This window comes from Parasteatoda tepidariorum, chromosome 4 (genome assembly GCF_043381705.1).
Source record: "Parasteatoda tepidariorum isolate YZ-2023 chromosome 4, CAS_Ptep_4.0, whole genome shotgun sequence".
Classification (NCBI taxonomy): domain Eukaryota; kingdom Metazoa; phylum Arthropoda; class Arachnida; order Araneae; family Theridiidae; genus Parasteatoda; species Parasteatoda tepidariorum.
Window position 1 is genome coordinate 74,022,721 of NC_092207.1, and position 23,382 is coordinate 74,046,102.

The window sequence follows — 23,382 nt, forward strand, 5'->3', positions numbered from 1 at the left end:
GGCTTTGGTACTTTTATAATGATATTAATACAATACTCTTTTTTCTCATAGAAAAGACATGAAATAAAAGGAAGATTACTGAATATTTATGGTCATTCGCAGTTGCTTTTAGACTACTTTTCAATTTTAAACATCTGCTAATTTAAGAATATTTATTTTAGAGATTAGTTAATTGCGTAAAACACACACACAGAACACAAGCTAGTTTTGTTACAGAATCAATCCATCTGGTGTTTGGTCTTTCCCCATAACTTTTTCGATTACAGTAATCAGTTACTCGTAATCATGATTATAACATATCATAATTTTGATTACAGCTGTAATAGTGATTACAACAATCACTTACAGTGATCAATTACTTGTAAACCTGATAACAATAGTCGATTACAGTAACCAGTTACTTGTAATCGTGATAACAATAGTCGATTACAGTAATCAATTACTCGTAATCGTGATTACAATAGTTGATTACGGTAAACAACTACTTGTAATCGTGATTACAATTCACCATAATTTTGACTACCATCGTGATTCCCATTAATTGTGATCCTAAGTATTCAAAACAAGAAATGATTACGGATGACAGCGATTACAAGTAATGAAAATATATGATTACGTATAATCCTGATTACAAATAAATGTGATTACCTGTAATCAAAATATGCTATTACAAGTAATTGCGATTGCATACTATATGTAAATACAGTATGTAAGTATGTAAACTCATACATATTTTTATGTACGTTGAAAATACGTATGCATAAACAACTTTCTTATTCATAAAATGTATGTAGGTAGTACCTATGTATGTAGATGTATATGTGTATACGTAGTATACGTATGTACATACATATTTTGGGCAGATACAATGTTTGTGCCAAAAAAACGTACGCCATATTTAAATAAAGTAGTAAAAGAATGATATTTCGTACGAAATGGATTTTATCGGTAATAATTATAGGAATATAAAAAAAAAAATCTCTCAAAATTTCGTAAACATTTACGTTTGAAGCGAATCAAAATATAAACTTAACATAAAATATTAACTTATTACATACTTTACACATTATATATCAATTCCAGGAAAAATACGCTATTCTTTCGCATTAGGAAAGTGATCATAATTTAAATAAAAATTTAACCTATAACCTGCAAATTTACTAAAAGGTAATTTATAATGCCCATTAATGTTTTTCCATGATCGAATAAAATTGATTTATAGTTTCACTGCGGTACGAACATACGATAATTGTAAGCGTATGTAATAATTAAAATCTTTAGCCTTAATTTTTAATTGAGTGGGCAACTGATCAAAATGAGGTATTGCCTCTGCTTGACTTTTTCTCGGAAACTTCAATAAACTCACACAAGGTTGTCTCTTAACGGGTACTCAAAGAGACAAGTTCAAGGCTAAGGCACTTTATCTGTCTTCTACAACTGAGGATTTATTATATGATGGAAAAGTAATATATGAACTGCACGACTTATGTTGAAAATTAATTCAGAGATCTACCCTTTTTTTAAGATACCTTCAAGACTTGATGGAGAAGACTGGTTACAAAAAACCTACTTTCTCGAAAGACCCCCATGTTGATGTCCCAGGTGTTCAGAATGATTTGCAAGTGATCTTTGACCCCTGTGGTCATCAAGATCTTGAGATTTGATTGACTTAATAATGGGATACCGTTTATATTTAAAGCCAACGGATATCACTCGAAACTGGGATTTGATATCTGGAGATTAACAGTTCCTGAGTGATTTTAGAAACAGCTTTAAAATGATGCAACCATTGGTGAGTTTTTTTTTTTAATTACTCAGTAAGGAAGATAGCTCTATTTAAAAAACATTTACGAATTTAAAACTTAAATAACATTGTTATTAAGATCTGATCTTATTTTAACATAAAAAGACGGTTGGGATTAATTAGGTCCCTCTCATTTTCATTTCTTTGTGATTCAAAAAATAACTTATTGAAAATATTGAGCATTTCTGACATTTCCTAATCTAATCCAATTTAAATAACTATTAAATTATTCTTGCGTTAGCTTTATGGGAACTAGTGCCCCTTAAGGGTATTTTGATAGGTCCCCTATATCCACAGTTATTTTTGGGTGTAAGGTGTTCTTTAATTGTTAAAAGGTATCCCAATTTCACAAGAAAAAGAAGTGTATTTCAACGTATCTTCAATTATTATTTATACCGAAAGGAAATTCAATTATCAGAGAAACTAATAAGTAGATCTGATAAGTCCTTGTTTCGTTTGAACAAATATTTTCGTTAATCAAATTGAATTAAATACCGTAGAATTTTTATGAGTGAGTATCTAATATATTTCTTATTGAATTAATTGTGATTATATTTTAAGCTTTTGGATATATAATAAATTTCCTACTTGAAAGTGCTAGACTGGCCCCTTCAAACTTTCTAGGATCCAATCTTTTTAATGCTAATATCATCTTTTAAAATTGTAAGGACAATTTAAAATGGTGAGACTATTGCACTTAAGTGCTGAAAAAGTTGTTCCAGACAATTATTCTACATAGGGTTCTATAAAATCTTAAAATTGGTCAGTTTCTTTAATTTAAAATTAGTTCATTCGAAGATATATTTATAATCAGCTCATTATAATTGGTACGTTATACGTTAGCGTTACGTCTTACGTTAGCATTTTTAAGTTATAATTAGTACTTTTATTTATAATTAGTTCATTCATAGAACAAACTGAATAAATTACTATCTTTTAAAAGGCTTTACAGCTTGTTGAAAATTATGACTTTAATGAGAAAAAGAACATCAGTTAACAATTTTAAATGACACAGTTACTTGAATGTCGTATATTATGAGTTAAGAGTTCAAACATTTCTTGAAATAACTTCTTTATCAAAACTTTACTTTAAAGTTTATCCTATCATATTTTTGTTTAAAATAAGGACAAGTAAGTTTTAAAACATTAAAATTATGTTATATTGTTTATATTAGAACTTTATTTAGTTACATTATTTTATTCAAATATTATATTTAGTATGTCTGATAAACTTTATGTGAAAAGTTTGTATAATATGATCCTGACTTCTACGGAATGGAGAATATGTAGTTTCAATACTTAAGGATTTTTAAATATTTATTAAAAGCAATCAAATTTTAAAAAATGTGTAAATAAGTTTCATTTACTTTTGAGATACTGCTCTTAAATTAGTTTCAAATTATAGCTTGCATTTTTTTCTTAAAATTCAAACAAAAGATTTTAATGTAATATCAAATAATGCTTTTTTACTTATTTTTTCAAATAATTTTAAATTCTGAAAATACAAGCATAAATTGTGTAAGTTCTTTTTTTAGTTTGAATTTAATTTAATTGTTGTTTCGAATAATGAAAATACATTTAGGTCTTAAATAAATATTTTATATAAATATATTGTTATTTATTGATAGATACTGAGTTATTTTTAAAACTAAGTTGCTAGTTAAGTTTTAAATAAAACAGTCAGTTATTTGAATAAAATCGTAAAGAAAAACTATGTTCTAAATTTATCCTAATATCTTTTAACTTTCGAGGGGAATAGAAATTCTACGGAAATTTCAGGTTCTCAAAAGTTTTCAAATTTGTTTACTCAAATATTACATGAATAAGTATGTGTCTGTTGATATTTTTTCATAGTATTAAGAAATGCATAAAACTAACTATTATTGTTTCACATTTATAAAAATTAATACGTTATGGTTTTTGAGCAACAAAGCAGTTTTCGTAATCATCAATTTTCGTAACTTTAAGGTAGAAAGTTTACACTTGCAAGTTCAGTGTTTTGATAATTAACACTTTTATTTTTGAAAAAAATTAAGACTTAAAATGCAATATTTTAAAACTTTATCTAATTATACCGACAGTAATCGAGAATATATATACATATATATTTTATCTCAATTTTATTCAATTATGAGGATAAAATATGCAAAACTTCAATCACAACTTAAAATGATTTTGATTTTTGTTATTTTAAACGTATACATCAATTGGAAAATAAAATGGTTTAAAATTAACTATTTCTTTAACTGATAAGTAGATGAAATTAGAATTTTAATCTAGTTGTGACCGGTAATATAATATTACTTTGAATAAAAATTGATTATAATAAATAATCTCGTCGTGCAATGTCTGCGCTGTGGATCTAGATCAATGTTCTTCATATATTTTTCCATGCAATATATATAAATATATTTGATTTAAATTAATTCTATTTATTTACATTAAAAATTGAATATTGGTTGTGTTTAAATATGTATTAATGATATTGGTTCACGTCCACTGCAAATAAGTATAGATTTGTTTGTCAAAATAAATATGAATCTTTATTATTTAAAGTTAAGTGTAATTGTATTGTCATAGATTTACAAGTTAAATGTATCATTTTTAAATATTTTAAGATTTAAACATTCTACTAAAATGAAGATTGTGTATTATTTTTTTGACATTATTATATACTTAATCGTGTTGAAATGTCGTATAAAGATGTATACATGAACATGGTAAATATTAATTACATTCTTAAATTTTAAATTTTTTTTTACCATTTATGTAAGTCATTAAGTAATTTCTTTCTACTATTTAATTTGTTTTCCTATTATTTAATTGTATTTGTACTGTCATAGGTATAAAAATTAAATGCATCATTTTTAAATATTTTAACAGTCTATTAAAATATTTTAACTTTTATAAGATAAAGTCTATTATAAGATTTTAACATGGCTATATACTTTCACATTATTATAGATTTTCTTTTTGTTAAAATATGGTATAAGGATAAATTCAAAAATATAGTAAGCATGAATTACATTCTTAAATTTTTTGTATCGCTTATGTAAGTTATTAAGCAATTTTTTGTACTATTTCTAATTTTTGTTTTCAGTATATTGTCTTGCTACTCGCCTTCGTCCATTGCGTGGTATCTGATGGAACGGCCAAAGTAAAGCAAGCTAATCAGCCAGCCTACCAATCAGTTCGTCAACCATATTACAGACAATATGACGGAGGCAGTGCTAGTTACGATTACAACAACGCCAACGCCAACGCTTACCGAAATTACGACGCTGGACGCTCAGGATACGCTTACTATCCTTCTTCATCTTATGATACCAATTCCCATTACCTTCACCTATCAGGAGGAGTCTACAGGCCATACGACTACGGCTACTCCTCTTACGGTGCTGGATACAGGCCATATGCCTATGACAATGCCTACAACAACTATTACGACGGTTCATCAAGTCAATACGTAGGACATCCTCAAGTTCAATATGGTGCATCCTACTAAGATGTTAAGTATGTTGCAAATAATAAATTAGATCATTCTAAATAAATAAATTAGTTCATTCTAAATAAATAAACTACTTCATTCTAAACGAAATTAAAATGTTCGCGTTCCATAGCTTCTCCTTGTTAACTTGTCAGAAAATCCTTTTTATTTTTAAATCAGTTTAACACTTTCAAAAAAAGTGTAAGTTGAAATTGATGAAAATTATGAAAATCAGGCTCATATTAGTAAGGCACAAGGGAATTTGAATCATTCTTCACAAAGGTACGTTTTTTAAAAGCAATGTTTTTTACTATTGTTAGCTCATTATTTTCAAATGAATGACTAACTTTTAACCGAGTGAATAATACTAATGGGGTTTTCATTACATATAGTTTAAAAAAGAAAGTTTATATTGTACTTTCAATTTTATTTATTTTTTGTTTTCAAGTTTATTTAGCTATTACCTTTAAAAAGAATCAAGTTTCTTAAATATTTCAAACTCAGCTAAAGTTATAATAATATACGGTAGTGAACTTCTACGCAAATCAGGTAAATAAATAATAAGTTATTGAGCTTTTCAATAGCAGTTACACTCAGGAAAAAAGTATGGTTCAAATTACCAGAATATTGTAAAATTTGCCGAGTTTTTGGCTCAATAAGAACACTAAAAATCTCGGTAATTTTTACCGAAGCGATTTGGTAATGATTTCGGTGAAATTACTAAAATATGGTTTTATAATCGGAGATGAAATTAGATAATTTTATCATCATACCTTAGAGCATGACATAAAAACCATTCATTCGGTTGAATTTATTATTCAGTTTGGTATTTTTTACTGAATATAAGATAATAAGAAATATTATTTTGAAAACTAGAATTTCCGGTAAACCGTTACAATTTGAACATTTTGAAAAAGGTATATATTTATACCATAAATTAAAAATATGTTACAAAAAGGAATAAATGAAGTAATTACTTAAACAGAACAATCACGAAATTTTTGTTTATGAAAAGTTATTTTTAAACAAAAAAATTCTGGGTGCTTATTTTTTTAAATTATAATAAACCTAATATAAAACATTAAAAATTCTTAATGCAATATGCGTAAATTTTCAATTAATACACAAAATCAAACTTGTTTGGGAAAAGAAAAAATATTATTTAAATAAATTTCAGAAAAAATATACATAAATGAAGGGCGTGAAGCAGTTTCATGATCAGCCAGATTCTATCTATATTATATAAAACGCTAATACGTACGTATGTATCAATCAAACCGATGATATTTCTTTTCTCGCGCTGGCAACAGTTTTCATTTTTAATTGATTGGATTCGGCGCGCAAGAGCACGTAGTGAGCATCATATGGCTAATCCATGTTATATAAAACGCTAATACGTTTTAATTGATAGGCTTCGGCGCGCAAGAGCACGTAGTGAGCATCATATGGCTAATCCATGTTATATAAAACGCTAATACGTTTTAATTGATAGGCTTCGGCGCGCAAGAGCACGTAGTGAGCATCATATGGCTAATCCATGNTATATATATATATATATATATATATATATATATATATATATATATATATATATATATATATATATATATATATATATATATATATATATATATATATATATATATATATATATATATATATATATATATATATATATATATATATATATATATATATATATATATATATATATATATATATATATATATATATATATATATATATATATATATATATATATATATATATATATATATATATATATATATATATATATATATATATATATATATATATATATATATATATATATATATATATATATATATATATATATATATATATATATATATATATATATATATATATATATATATATATATATATATATATATATATATATATATATATATATATATATATATATATATATATATATATATATATATATATATATATATATATATATATATATATATATATATATATATATATATATATATATATATATATATATATATATATATATATATATATATATATATATATATATATATATATATATATATATATATATATATATATATATATATATATATATATATATATATATATATATATATATATATATATATATATATATATATATATATATATATATATATATATATATATATATATATATATATATATATATATATATATATATATATATATATATATATATATATATATATATATATATATATATATATATATATATATATATATATATATATATATATATATATATATATATATATATATATATATATATATATATATATATATATATATATATATATATATATATATATATATATATATATATATATATATATATATATATATATATATATATATATATATATATATATATATATATATATATATATATATATATATATATATATATATATATATATATATATATATATATATATATATATATATATATATATATATATATATATATATATATATATATATATATATATATATATATATATATATATATATATATATATATATATATATATTACACAATTTTACGTAGAACTGCTGATGTATTTTACTCAAGAAAAATGTGACGAAACATTAAAGTATCGAAGTATGTTTCATCACATTTTTGAGACATTGAGGAAATAGTACTTGAAAGAATCTTAGTAATTTTTATTTCATTTGAAAAAAAAATCAATTCTACAATTTGTTCTAAAAAAAGTAATGCTTTTATCAGAATATATAATTTGTTTTTTAATGTGCAGAATTTATGATTACGAATATTACAAATTGTAAGTGAATATATGGTATTTGAATGTTTGATGTCTTTTTTAGGAACCTGAAACATTCTGTGATGTCATAATGAAAAGCATCATCACCATTCTACAGTAAACATCATATTCAACTAAGCCAACATTTTATTGAGCTTATTTTTGTTAATGATTTCAAACAATTAAATTTTTTTTCTTCATGAATATGCTTTTTTCCCACTATTTTTTTGTAAAAAAATAAATATTTCTTTCTAAAAACCACTTATTTTTATTTGATAATTAAGATACAGCAGCAAAATTATTCATGATAATTGGATATTTCAAAATAACATATACAAATAAAAAGTTGTTGCGTAATTTTAAATGAAATTAAATATTTATAATACATAAACCCAAATGTTTTCCTAATATAATTTGTATTTCGCTTCAAATGTCATGAGTTTCCTAAACCATAAATAGTTGAATATTCGACTTGGTTAATATAAAATCACAATTCAGTTTTATCAAAGACTAAATTGGAATATTTAAAATAAATTATAATTAAAATTATTTAAATTTTCCATTTGAAAACTTTTTATTTTAAAATGAATTTTAATTATTTTTAATCAATAAGTAAATTAATTAATACTTATTTTCGTTGCATAGTGCGTTTATTTTAAAGAGTTGTGCAAATGTTAAAATAGATGTTTTAGTTTTTTTTCAAATTAAATTTGCTTCTGACCGAGTTAATCAAATTTAATTTCCTTCATCATAATGTTAATAATTTTTTTAACAGAACAACATAATAATAATATATTTTCAAAACGAACAGAATATATGTTGTTTTTATGGTATAAAAAAATTTAGTCAATATAAATAATAGGAGAAAATTAATGTTGAAAATCCTCATACGTAATGGTTAGATTTATCCAAATGTACTTGTGCTTTGTATGAATAAAGCATAAACAATGTGAATAAATCAGAAACGATGTGAATAAAGCACATATAATAACACATAAAGGAACATATACTCCAACATTTTTAACTTATAAATTAAGAATGTTGAGAATTTACTACTTGCAACAATAGAAGATGTGAAGTGAATATGCCTTATCATGTGTTTAAATCAGATATAACTGGATACCTGTAAGAGACGAGTGCATGTCGGACCTAATTGGTTTCTGAATCGACAAATGCTGCGATTTACTTACTATGACGTCACTAGTTATCCAATTGTTATAAAAAAAGTATTAAGCTCAAATAAACATTCATGAAGTAAATGCAGAGCATTATTATTAACATAGAAGTGACATTATCAAAATGATTATGTACTATTGGTAATTTACTTTCAACATGTTACTTTAAAAAGAAGTTATACATTTCTATGTTTACTCTTTCTTTTATACACAGCGATTGGGATAATTAAGGGAATAAAAAATGAGATAGCATTATATTTTGAACTATTTCTTATCGAGTTAAGTTTAATTTCAATAATATTGAGGTATTATCAAATGTACTTGTTCTTCTTTCTTTCTCTTCCTTCAGGGCTGTTTATCCACCACATTCATAATTTTGGTGATATTCATTAAAATTCGAGGGGAACTTAATCGGTATTTTATGGTATCCCTGTTTGAGGATTTTACCTTCCCGAGATATGTTGAACAATACAATTTTCGATGTCTGGATGATATGCAATCTTTAACTGGAAGAGTCTATCATTCACATTGGGAAAAAAAAATCTAGAAATATGTATGCACCAGCTGAATACACGTTCATCGTACCGGGTGAAAAAAGTAAACTATCAATGTATTAGTACTGAACAGCACTAAAACATGCACAAAATTGAAAGACATTTAAAAACACAATGAATAAAGTCAAAATAATTCCTTTTTTTTCATGTTTCATATCTTGAAATTCCCGGTGGCTTTATGTCATTAGATTACGAGAAATACGCTTTTAATAATTCCTCCCAACAAAATAATGATTAACACACAATATCATTTGGTATGATGCTGTTGCTTGGCTATAAGTCGTGACAGTCAAAAGTTGCCACAATCAAGCGATTTGCTCCAGTATTTTTTCCTAGAGAGGGGCCATAAAAAACCTATTTCCACAATATCTACATTAAAGGTTACAAGTATTGATGCAGTTTCAATAGGTATCAAATATACTAACGTTATACATTTTACATATGTTCGAATATTTGGTACCTATAAAAACTGGATCACTTACCTTAACATCAGTAGTTCCTACATTTTCTTCTTTTAAACAAATTAGTCCTAATTTTTCATTAATTTTGCTTTTTACTTAGCTTATTTTTTCATTTTAATTAGTACTTACTGCCAAAATCAATTAAGCATTATTGGCGTCGAAAATGGTACATGGGTTCTTTTCAGTACATAGATTTCTTTTTGAAATTTTAATTCTTTCTTATTACCAAAATTTATTTTGCATCTTTTGCGTATGACGATTTTCCATGGTTCTCCTAAAACAATTAGTAATATTTTTCTACAAATTTTGCTTTTGTGTTCTTAGTTTTATTAATTTAAATTTCACTGTTAGAATTTTCATTCTAAAATTATGGTAAAATAACTGGCAGCAATCAGTCCATCCTATTAACCGTAAAATTTACGGTAAAGAGCATTCTTTTTCTAAACAATTTTAGAACCATTCATAAAGTATGGTTATAAAACCACAAATACAAAACTATACGGTTTTTAAACCATTTACAACTAGAATATTTTCACAACCATAAAAACGAAATTTAACTGGACATAGGAGCTAAGCTTTTCGTTTGGTAATGGTCATTCGAGAGTGCAGGACATTGGAAACTCTTCATGTATTGAAGGTAATGGAGGAAATATTATGGTGTCAACGCTGGGACTCGAACCCCAGTTCTATCGTTCATGAGACTGACAGATTAGTCCTCTCGGCTGCAATATGTACCCAGTTGAAAGGAATTAAGTGTCTTCATTAGGTGAGCTTAGTTGGTGTGATAAAATTCTGGTTGTTTAACCGTATTAGGTGAAAACAGTAAACAAACTGTTTTTCCTCGCAATTAGCAGTTTGATTACCATCTTATTTATGATTATTTAACTGTTTTGTTTGAATATGGTAAAATAACTATTAAATAAATTGCTAATTAACCATTTTTTTTTCCAAAAAATTTCAAGCAGTGTAGTATTTACTGCCAAAATTAATCAAGCATTATTTTTGTCAACAATAGTATGACGATGTTTTACGTTACGAAGTTATTATTTCTCCGAAACGAGTTATTACTTCTCCATTAACTTAGTTTGTTAGTACATAACTTAATTTTTTCATTTTAGCTACCACTGAATTTTAAATTACTTAGTTTTATAGAAGTAGGTTACAAAAACGTATCTATAAACACATGGTTTCAGATAAATTCATAACTACTAATTTAAAGACGTTCCACCTATGCTACCACATTCACATTGATCAATGAGTTTTCACAACGAATTCCGTTTGACATAACGAATTAAAAATATTTGAATATTCAAGAAGCTATAAATTCCCTTTTTTAATTGTCAGATATAAGCTGTTAAACTACACAATGTTTTCTTTTAAATATTTGTTAAAAAATGTAACTGCAATTTAATTTTTATCAATGGCCAGTTCCAAACTAATAGGATAATTTCATCCGTTTTCCACTCATCCCGTTCGAACGGTTTGTTGTAGAATACTCTAATGTCGACAGTGTCGACTTCCCTTGTTTCAATCTATTAGTATGAAACATTTCATCCCTCTCGGTCGGATGGTTTAAGAGTCTATAAAGGACAGAAAGACAGGCATTTTTACATAGATAGATAATGTTGCATCAAAATTTGTGATAATTTCTTTAACTGGGAAACACTTAAGTTGTACTTAAACGCATTGTCACTTTTCAGAAATACGTAAAAACATCACATGCTAAATGAATTATTTTCTGATTTATGTCTTAAGAATTATAAACATATGGTGACACCACAAAATTGTCTTAACATTAACAACACCGCAATGATTACACAGGGGTGAAAATTTTTGTTGTTCTTACTTTTATACCAATACTGAATTTTGCCTAATTCGGATGTGGGGATCTCAAATCTGAAATCTGTTTTGCTCCTAAAGCTACAGATTTTTTAAATGGCATTTTTAGCCTATATTTTGTCTACATTTACATGTTTAAAACCTTCATGCATAACAGATGTTTGTGTGAATGTTGCAACAAACTTCTTGGGGAGTTAGGGTTCATCATCAGGATTAAGACATGAGCTGAGAAATTCTGTCGAACGCGGTTATAAGCGTTTCTCTATTATGACTTGTTCAAGAGCACACGAAGAAACATTCCGTGATAGAGAAGCATCTCTAGTGGTGTATGACGATATTTCAGAGCATGGGTTCCCGTGCAATTTTAAAACTGATGATGTGCCCTGTTTTACATAACGTTTTTAAACGTTAACATACATAACTTTAAAAAAAACTGTATCTTGGGGAGTGAAGATGATTGCAGAATTAATATCAGAGATACAAAAGCATCTGAGATCTGTTAAAAAACTGTCATATGCAACCGAAAAAAAATATGGCCCAGTGTTATGTATTAAAAAGGAACTATTGAAATAGATTTGTGAATTAGTAGATTTCAGTGACGACTTTTTAAAAATATTTGTATTTATATCGGTAGTTACTATGCTGTTTAATTCAATTCTTATTTCATAAAAAAGTACGATTTGGTACTTATGAATATTATGTTCTCTGTACTAATGTTAGAAACATATAAAAACATGATAGAAACATAAAAAAGATTAATCATGTCACACTAAATAAATTTTTTGACATGATTTCTTCAAAATTAAATAAGTAACTAAAAAAATTTTTTTTTCATTTTTATTAATCATATTTTGAAATTTTATCAGTAAAATTCAATGTTTTTATTTTTGTATGAATTCACAATTCTGTTTTCACCGAAGTTCGTCTAATTTCAAGACTTACCTACACTAGCAACACTTTGCTTTTTTGTTAACTAATAAAATGCCATGGTAACCAAATTCTGTAGTATGTTCCAAGCAGCCGCATGATCGCTGAAAGCGACTAGTTTTCAATAACATTTTACCTAAAAGTTAATAGCTTGAAAGATGATTGCCATAATCAATCATTCATTTTTTAATTACCTTAATCTTTAAATCTGAGATTAATCGAAAAATTATGCTTTGTTTTTTAAAACACACAAAAAACAAATACTAATCATCCCTTTCAGAATACATTGTCATTCCTGCTTAAATTTAATCACAAACTTCGTTGACAAATTAGTTTTGTTTAAGACAAAGACGTATCATAAATGATAAGTACAAATATATAAAAGGTTTTCTAACTAATTGATTATAATTAGATTCATCACAATCTCGCAATCACGAGATAAGGTCAAAAATAAATGATTAGCTCGTACCGTTAAAGTGAAATAAAAAAAATCTCATTTGTATGATAGATGCAATTGCTTTTATTTCTCCGCAAATGATGAAAAAAGATAAAAACACTATAATAAAGAAACTAGCTTTTAAAAAGGTAAAAAAGTGTATTAGAATGCAAATCACGTACGAATAATTCGTTAGAAGAATAAGAGTTGTGGGGTTGAATGATATAGAATATAAAGTTCTATTTTTAATAATTAATTTCAAACGTATAGATATGTATGTATTTACAAAACATTTTCTGATTTAGTTTTTTTTTCACTTGTTATTTTTATCAAGAATTTATTTATTTCGATTTTTTTATCGTAAAATTCTTTTTTCTATTAATAAAAACTTTAAAAAAAACGTACGATCTTGTTTGAAGCTAGGCTCCCCAGATTATTGAATTTCCGCAGTCCTGATCAATTTCACGGACAATGAAGGGAAAGTAGCACAGGTGCTACTTTACGCATTAGTGAAAGTGTATTTTTACACAAACCAGGAACATACTCAGTGTTCAATGTTCAAGATTTGTTTTTGAAAGTTGTGCTATCATTAGTATGGGTTCTGTTTTTTTCTGTTTTTTTGTGTTTTCTTTTTTCTGTTTTTTTCTAGATAGTTTTCTGGGAGCAATTTTGTTCTATTCTTTAGCAGTGCGGTTTGTACTGATTTAATTTAGTTAGACGACAGCGTGAGCGTACATAGCGTAAACTAACATCGGGTCGAAGATTTTCTAAAATTTGAAGTTAGTCACAGAATGAATTGAGCAGCCAGTTCTATAGCTTTAAATTATGTCTGGTACACTCGGGTTAGGGCTTGAAAATAAGGAACCTAAACGACTGGATTTAAATGCTACCGGAATATTTAAAATGTCCTTTTTCTTGCTTGCATGATATGTGTGCACTGTGAATTTTCCTTCTAAAATCACAATAAAATAACCAACAACTGTCTGTACATCTACTTAAATATGAAGTTTACGGTAAACAACAATTTTTAACCTTTATGATTTTGAAACCGTTTAAAACTACTGTTAAAAAACCTTTACAACAGCATAGTCTCAAAACCATAAAAACAAAAATTCGAGTTAAGTAATGAGTTTCGTTAGGTAGTGAGCATTGAAGTTAGGTTGTTGTTGAGTTGCTGTCTTATTAAACGAACCGTAGAATGTAGTTAAATTAGTTTATCTGGTTGTTTCCCTGACCGTTAGAGATAGGAGATACTAGACTTTTTCACGTTAGGCAGCTTTATGCTGTTGTCATCAATGTGTGAATGAGAATATCGTATTCTAATTGTCCGGGGTCACAAGTTGGAAGTGCTGGACACTGAAACTCTCCATGTGTTGAAGGGAATGAAGGAAATATTGTGGTGTCTATACTGTAACTCGAACCCAATTCTTTTGGACATGAAACTGACTCATTATCTCTCTTGGCTATTATTTGTACTCACAGATGCAAGGAACTAAGTAGATTCATTAGGTGGGCCAAGTTGGCGAGATAATATTTTGGTTGTTTAACTGTAGTAGGTGAAGGCAGTTAATAAACGTTTTTTTCCAAAGTTAACAGTTTGAATACCGTGTTATTTAAGGTTATTTGACTGAAAATGATAAAATAACAATTAAATAAACTGTTATTTAACCCTTAATAGAATTAAACTGTGTGTGATGAGGCACCTTTGAACATACGTATGTACAAAGTAAATACATCAGAATATGTCTAAAGGAAATCAATTTGAAATTTGAAAGATGTAGCTTCGAATTATTATGCTTATTTATTAAAGTTCTTCAATATAATAAAGACTATTAGATTTATTCTTAATAGGATTAAAGTGTGTGTCATAAGGCACCTTTGAACAGTTAAAAGTATAAATTAAATACATCAGGAGATGTCAAAATATAATCAAGTTAAAGTTTGAAATATGAAGTTTGTAATTATTATACTCATTTTATTAAAGTTCCAAACAGCAATAAAGACTTTTAGATTTATTCTTAACAGGACTAAACTGCATATGATGAAGCACCTTTGAACATTTAAAAGTATAAACTAAATACATCGGAATATGTTTAAATATAATGGATATAAAATTTGAAGGAATGTAGTTTGTAATTATTATACTGATTTTACTAAAGTTCTTAACTATAATAAAGAATATTAGATTTATTCTTAATAAGAGTAAATATTTGTGATGAGACACCTTTGAACATTTAAAAGTAGAAAGTGTATGTCTAATACAATCAATTAAAATTAAATCTGATCTTTCATATTCTGGTTAAAATAACCGAGGCACCTATATATAAAATAAATGAGGCAAAGTATGTGATGACGCAGATTTAAAAGTTCAAAGTAAATACATCAGAATATGTATAAGCATAATCAATTTAAGTTCTTTCAAATAAAATTATATTTCGACGGTAAAACTTATATTATATTTCGACGGCTGGAACTTAATTTAAAAAACCTTTTTGCAGCCATTTTCAAAAATATTTATTTCTACTTCTTATCATGCACAATTGATTGAACATACATAAGAAAGGGGAGAACACTAAAAGTAGTAGAAGATTTGAGAAATACAGGATAAAAACTGTACTACAGTACAAAATATAATTAAAACATGATTATGGAAAAGATTTTAAAAGCTATGTTATGTTGACATTTCATCACTGTTATATCGCGTAAAAAAAGTTCAATATCTTGACCCTGATACTAGTACTAAAATCAATTTTTCTTCAGTCCACAATTCGAATTTTCACTACTGAGCTAGAAGGTTTGATTGAAGAACGCTTTTTGAATTGATCAAAATCTGGCTATTAAATGATGCATCAATTAGGTAATTGGAAATAAATTGGAAATAATAAAATATGCATCAATTAGGTAATTCGCATAAGATTATGCATCCAGAATTCGAAGTTCCGTTCCAAACAATTGGCGTGATAGCAAAATCGGAAGAACCGAAAGGGTGAAGTGGATTTTGAAACAGATCAAATTTTAATTTATCTCGGAAGGATTAAACATAAATTATAGAATTTTTTTTTTTCAAAAAAGAAAAATAAAGTAGATGTAAAAAAAGCTAAAAGTAACCTTTTTACCCATACAAACATATTTTTATGACAACGAAAAAAAATTTCTTATCAAGTAATTGAAGTTTCTGTTCTCCAAAAGAGCTTCCAATATTTTATAAAGACTTTAACATTAAGGAAGGTACTAAAAATGCAGTATGGAACAATTTTGTCGGAAACTTCAAAGTTTTTTTTTTTTATATAGAAACTTCAATGCACTTTTTTTGGTATACGATCCACCTACGTTGTTACTTAACGCATCAATAGATGAAGCTACTATAGAATTAAGAAGGTAGAGTATACCGGGTAGTGGAACTGCACCTTAAAAAACAGCAGTGCAAAGTATAGTTTGTCTACAGAAAAAACTCCCCTCTCCACGAAGTCTAAGCCTGTCTGCTGCCATGGAAACAAAAAATAGCGCATTTCAAAGAAGGGAGATTCTTTCTCCCCTGTTTCCCTTTTCCCGCAATGACACTTAATCTTGAAAAAAATAATAAAAAACATCAGTGTAGAATATACCAGGCAGTCGCACTAAAAAAAAACAACAACTTTATTATTTAAAAAATAAATGTCTATTACAGAAGTAAATCAGATATTGGAATTATACTTTTCTTTATTATAAAAATTTGTATATGAATTAATTCCTTAGAAATATATCTGAATTATCTCCAGCTTACTGTTTGAGATGGATTTTGTATTCATTTACTTTGCTTGAAAGTGCGAATTAACCAAGTTAGTTTGTAGTCAAAGATTTTCAAAGAATTTCTTATATTTTCTTATTTTATTTATTAATTTTTTTTTATTTTCATAAAATGGCTATCACTTTGTTACATAAGGCTATCACTTTGTTACATAAAGAATAATTTTAATGTTATTAAACGTTTCGTTATAAGGAAAAATTTGCTTTATCTCTACTACATAAGTTTGTATTTTATAAAATGAAGGAGTATACAAGTATATATTTTTCGTTTAAAAAGTATAACACTTTCTCTTCGGAAGTGTTGAGAAACAAGATTAAATAATGTGATAAAGTGATTTACAAGTACCCACAGGCAGGATTGGAATTAATTTAAAGATTATAAAAATGTCGGAAATATACGCTTCTGAGAGGAAGACGGATTGAGCCCGAGTCGGAGATTGATTTGGGTCGGGCTTTAATATATACGATAAAAATATGCTACTTGTATCTTCTGAAGTAGGAAAAATTAATTCTTCTGTCAGAACGTTAGTCCCTAATGAGTAGCGATAGAAACAAAAAATCAGTTTTCGTCTCACACAAAATACTCTGGGTCAGCATTTCGGATCATTACGACATGAAGAGTCTTTGTCTTGCAAATAGTTTTGAGGAGGAAGCCTGTTCTTTGGCTAAACTCACGTTCCCAGCGGGAGAAAAAAAAAGTGAAAACAGAGATAAAGAACAGTTTATGAATTATAGTGTCATCTCCTAACGGAAATAGGTTAGTTGAAAAAGATTAGAAAACAAAAAAGAACTTTTTTTGCGGGCGTTCGAATTGACATGCATGGTCAGAAGACGTTTGACCAAACGTGTCACCTAATGCAGATAAAGTAACGCCATCGCGATTTTACTTTTATTTGGAACGAAATCGGAAGCAAACTTGTTTTGGGAATGTGCATTGTTGATTCTGTCACATCACAGACATAAACAAAACAAAACAAAAACTAGATCATTGTTTGCATGAATCTTCTAGTTCGAGAAAAGAAAACCTATTCACTTTTCTTGTCTTGAGGTCAAGGGCCCAATCTAGTAGCCAAGGACCACTGGCTCAATTCGGAGTATATAAGACCAGAAGTGAATGACTTGGTCAGTAGTTGTGTAAATCCTCCTTTAAGAACTTTCTCAAATTTAAATACAATCGTTGTAGTCATTTCTTCTAAATCCATCATGAAGGTTTTGGTAAGTTGGCTTCATAGGAATACTATGCTTGCTATCTTCTGATCTAAACAGTTTAGTTAAATAAGTTATAAAATCTTTTAAGTTTATCAAGAATTAACTTTTAGTATTAAGGCAAATCCTTGAATTCTGAAACTACCACAATTAAGTTTTTGAAATATTCGTTTTCATTGCTAGTTAAGTGTGAGCTTTAATATTTATAGATTAAGTGATTAATATAATATTTGAATTATACTATTGCTTTACTAAGTCATACATTGTAATAAAACAGTTCATTTAAATAAGTTTGTCTAATGAAAATAATAAGCACTGTATCTTGTAAGTTTCTTTTAGCACTAAATTATAAATGTTTTTAACTCTTCTTTTAAGTTAATAGTCGTAAAATGCTTCTGTCAATATATCACGGGCCTACTTTTTTTCCTGCTTGGAGTCAGAAGTTTCAGGAGAATCTTGCCTTGTTGTTTTAGCGTAATTTAACTTCGAAGCTTCTGATTTATAATTTTTTTTAAAAATTTAAATTCAGTATAATACGATTTGATTATATACATTTCATTGCTACATGAACATTGCATTTGGAAAAAAAATAATTCATGAAATTTAACTATATAAAATTCAGTTTTTTGAGAAAAAAAAATTCATGAAATTTAACTATATGAAATTCAGTTTTTTGAGAAAAAAAATAATTCATGAAATTTAACTATATAAAATTCTAAAGATATTTAGTAAGTTTTAAGACAATTTATACTTTGTGAATTATATGATACAGGTCAATATTGTTTAGGCAGATAATTATTTAAATCATTTTTGAGTAGAGATAAATTTTTTTTTTAATCAGAGTAAAAGCTCAGAGAATTAATAACTTGAAGTTTTGTAATTTTGGTAAAATGAAAATTTAAAGATTGAAGCTCAAAAATGGTGATTAACGTTAGTATGAAATTTAAGTATTGAAATGTTTTTCGTGATACGAAATGTAAATATATTTCAAGTAGTTTTCAAAGCTTAATTTATAGTTTAAAATTTTATTTATAATTTATGAGAAAATTTTGCTTTATTCTGTTTCTTGACCACGATGATGGGTTTTGCTTGTAGTACTGAAACAGCTTCTTTTATTTGCATTTTTAACGTTGTTCCTACATAATTGTAATTTATATTTACATAGAAATAAGTAACAGGAAATGTTTTGAAAGCTAAATTTAGTAAATTAGGTAGCATAAAAGAAAATACACAAATTATTAGAAATGCCAATTTCGTCATTTGCATTTTCTAAGCTTTGGGATCTCGTCAAATTATGAACATAATTTGTTTTAACAATGTTTAATTTTCTGTTTCAGAGCTTAACTGTTATTCTTACCGTTTTGTCTTCCACATTTGCAAGAGGATACTATGGTGGAGCCTATGGACTTAATACATTAGGTTATGGTTTAGGCTCTGGTCTCACATACGGTGGTCTCGGCTACGCACCATCAGCCAGACTAGTATCTTTAGGAGGAGGTTATTCTTATGGTGCTCCACGAGCACAGTACGTGCGTGCCGCTCCACTTGCGGTTGCTGCACCTGCTCCCATAACATACGCCGCACCTGCTCCCATAACATATGCCGCACCTGCACCAGTAGCTCTTGCTGCCCCAGCTCCAGTAGTTAGGTATGCTGCTCCAGCACCCCAAATTAGATATGCTGCTCCAGCACCCCAAATTAGATATGCTGCTCCAGCTCCTCAAATTAGATATGCTGCTCCTGCACCTATCAGAGTTGCTGCCCCAGCTCCAGTAGTCAGGTACGCTGCTCCTGCACCAGCTCCTATTGTTAGGTATGCCGCACCAGCTCCAGTTGCAGTGGCTGCTCCAGCTCCAGTTATCCGATATGCTGCCCCTACTCCAATCAGAGTTGCTGCTCCTGCACCAGTCATCCGTTATGCCGCACCTGCACCAATCAGAGTTGCTGCCCCTGCTCCAGTTGCAGTTGCCGCTCCAGCACCAGTCATCCAATATGCTGCCCCCGCACCAATCAGAATAGCTGCCCCAGCTCCAGTTGCAGTTGCTGCTCCTGCTCCAGTCATAAGGTATGCTGCACCAGCACCCATCAGAGTTGCCGCTCCAGCTCCAATTGCAGTAGCAGCTCCAGCACCCATTGCAGTGGCAGCTCCAGCAACAACTTACAGTCTAGGAGGACTTAGTGGTATTGGTGGTTATTCTTTCCCAACCATCAGAAACTATGGCGGAAAAAGCATCAAATAAACTGTTCCTGTTGACTGTGATGAAACGTAGGTATCTCTAAAGTTGACACTTAAATTTTTTTAAACTTATATTTTAGAAGAGAGAAAAGTTTCTAAGTAAAAAAAAATATTTCAAGTTAAATTATATGGTTCAGATTTTAACTTTTATATACGCACCCTCTTAGTTTACTTGAAAACTCGTTGATATAATTGCTATTTTTTCAAAGTTAAATTTATTTTTTCCTATCTTCGCCAGCTTTCAAAATTGGAATATTACTTTTTTAGTTTTATTTATTCTCTTTCCACAAATTGTTGAAATATTATGAGAGATTATTGTGCCTTGGATCAATTTTTACTTTTTTTTATATATGTATAGTAGATTCGAAATTTCGTGATAAATAAATAATAAGAAGTTTAAGAATAGCAATATTTATTATTAATTATAAATTATTTAATTATAATGCATTTAATAATAATAATACATTTAATAAATTTAGTAGTCGTTAGTTTGTCGATAGTTAGTAGTCAAAATAGTTTGTCGATAAATATAATTCTTTTTACCTGTACTTACATTTCAGAAAAAAATGTTTAAAGTAATAATATTTGTCCCGGGTAAAACACTTATTTTAAATACCTTTCTGCTTAAGCTATTAGTTAATTGAATTTGGTTATTCATCCAGTTAAAACTTATTTTTCACGTTGCCTGCGAAAGCAGAAATAAATCAAGCTTATTGTGAACGTAATAATAGTTTAGTGGAATATTTTAAACATTTGTAGCTATATTAAAAACGTCAAATTTTTTACGTAATGTGAGTAGCTTACTTCACAGGGAAATATAATTGCACTAACAGAACTTGTTGCACATACTTACAACAGGTCCAAAATACAATATGGAGACTTGTCCAAGGTACAACAAGTATACCCTTTTTTAAATTTCTTAGGCCAAACAAATTTTTTTTAAAAGTTTTATTTTACCTTCAAGATAATGGTTTTTTAGTCTTTATTTCTGGTGCTTATTTTCTGGTACTTAGTTCTATTCACAAATACACATACAATAAGGTTTTATCTTTCAGTAAAATTAATTGAAAAATTACTCAGCAAATAAAATAATATAAAAAAGTTCTCTAGGTATTTGCCTGGAAAACCTGAAATGCTTATGAAAGCAGAAAATAGTACTTTTTGTTCCTGGCATCTACTAAATTTACTAAAAGCAAAATTCCAGTGGTATCTATGCAGCATTTTTTCTATCTGCCTAAAAAAATAACTTGATCTCAAAATTCGGTGTGGTCACCTAAAATTTCTTCCAATACAAAAGTCACTTAATTTATTATTTTTGCCTTCTGCTAAGTAAAAACAGAGAGTTCGAAAAGATATCATAAGTTATGTATCAAGATATGGTTATTTAGTGTAAATTATGAACTAAAGCGAAACCTGAAAAAAATTAAAGTACAAGAAAAGTCAAGAAGAAATTTCAACTGGCTTTATCGTAAATTTTAGAACGGGCCATTTATAAAGTTTATTTTTGAAACTTCTTGTAAAATATTGGAAAAATTTTGTTTTTTTGCTGAAAAAAGTAATGATTTAAATGATTTTCTGTAAAAAATAATGAGTAAAAATTTTGTATTGATTACTTTTTTCCCTTTTTTCCAGATTCCTCCAGTAGATGGAATAACTAAGATTGTAGAGAATGTTTCTGTTTCTTTCAAGATATTCTTCTTTTATCAGAAGAATGAACTTGATTCGAAATCCTTACCAAATATAAAAGCTTTAACTCAAATCCTTCAGAGATGGTTTTTTTAAAAAATACTTTTGAACAAATGGTGCTTTTTTTTATATAATTTTTTTTTTGACAAAATTTAGAAACTATGGTGCTCTATTTACAACTATTGTTATTGGTTTTTAATAAAAGCTTTTATTATTTTATTTGAGTGTTTTTTTAACAATGTACATGATTATTTTAATTTGAAAAAAAATACGGGCATTGAAAAAAATATGTATAAAAAGCATTCGTCATTAAGAATATAAATACTAGAAATGTAGTGAATATTTATCACGAATAATGAAGTGCACTATTTGATAAATCGAAAATAAAGTAAAAATGCTTGAAAGCAAAATTATAAATAATTTTAAATATAGTTCAAAAATATGAAAAATTTCCAATGTAGGAAGCATATGGTTTCATGAATCATGTATAGACTAAAAGAATGATAAACTCATAAAAACTTTTCCTGAAACTTTAGGACAAAAAAAGAGAAAGTAAAAGTGAAAAACATGAGTATTTCCTAAGAATAATAAAGCAAATATTTCAAGAATCATAGATAGGGGAAAAACATATAGGCCGATTTTGTCATGAAACTTGGCGGCTAATTTGTGTAAACATTGTATATAAAAGTATAACTGATTAATATGAAAATTTCTCTAGCATAGAATTGAATAATGGAAATCTAGAAAATTTCTCGACTGATACAAAATGTCCCATTTTATGAATCAAAATATAAATATACGGATATGAGGAAAAACTTAAAATATAATAGAAGAGAAAGAATAGAAAATAACAAACTTAAAATAGAGCAAAAGAAAACGAATAGAAGAAAAATATGAAACAGAGTGGAATAGAAGGAATAGGAAACAAATTGAAATAGAGTAGAATAGGACGAA

At 27.3% G+C, this 23,382-nt stretch overlaps 2 protein-coding genes across 2 annotated transcripts; both read left to right on the plus strand.

Annotated features, from left to right (window-relative positions):
• The first annotated feature begins 1,511 nt into the window (after positions 1-1,511).
• On the plus strand, positions 1,512-8,380 carry LOC107445111 (uncharacterized). Its single transcript, XM_016059446.4, has 3 exons — positions 1,512-1,792; positions 4,905-5,317; positions 8,187-8,380. The coding sequence occupies exons 1-2, from the start codon at positions 1,778-1,780 to the stop codon at positions 5,307-5,309; spliced, it is 420 nt and encodes a 139-aa protein (XP_015914932.1). The 5' UTR covers positions 1,512-1,777; the 3' UTR covers positions 5,310-5,317; positions 8,187-8,380.
• A 9,976-nt stretch (positions 8,381-18,356) lies between these two features.
• LOC107445110 (cuticle protein 16.5) lies at positions 18,357-22,647 on the plus strand. The gene is made up of 3 exons (XM_016059445.3): positions 18,357-18,515; positions 19,844-20,772; positions 22,375-22,647. Exons 1-2 carry the CDS (start codon positions 18,504-18,506, stop codon positions 20,744-20,746), a joined length of 915 nt encoding a protein of 304 aa, XP_015914931.2. The 5' UTR covers positions 18,357-18,503; the 3' UTR covers positions 20,747-20,772; positions 22,375-22,647.
• The last annotated feature ends 735 nt before the right edge of the window (positions 22,648-23,382 follow it).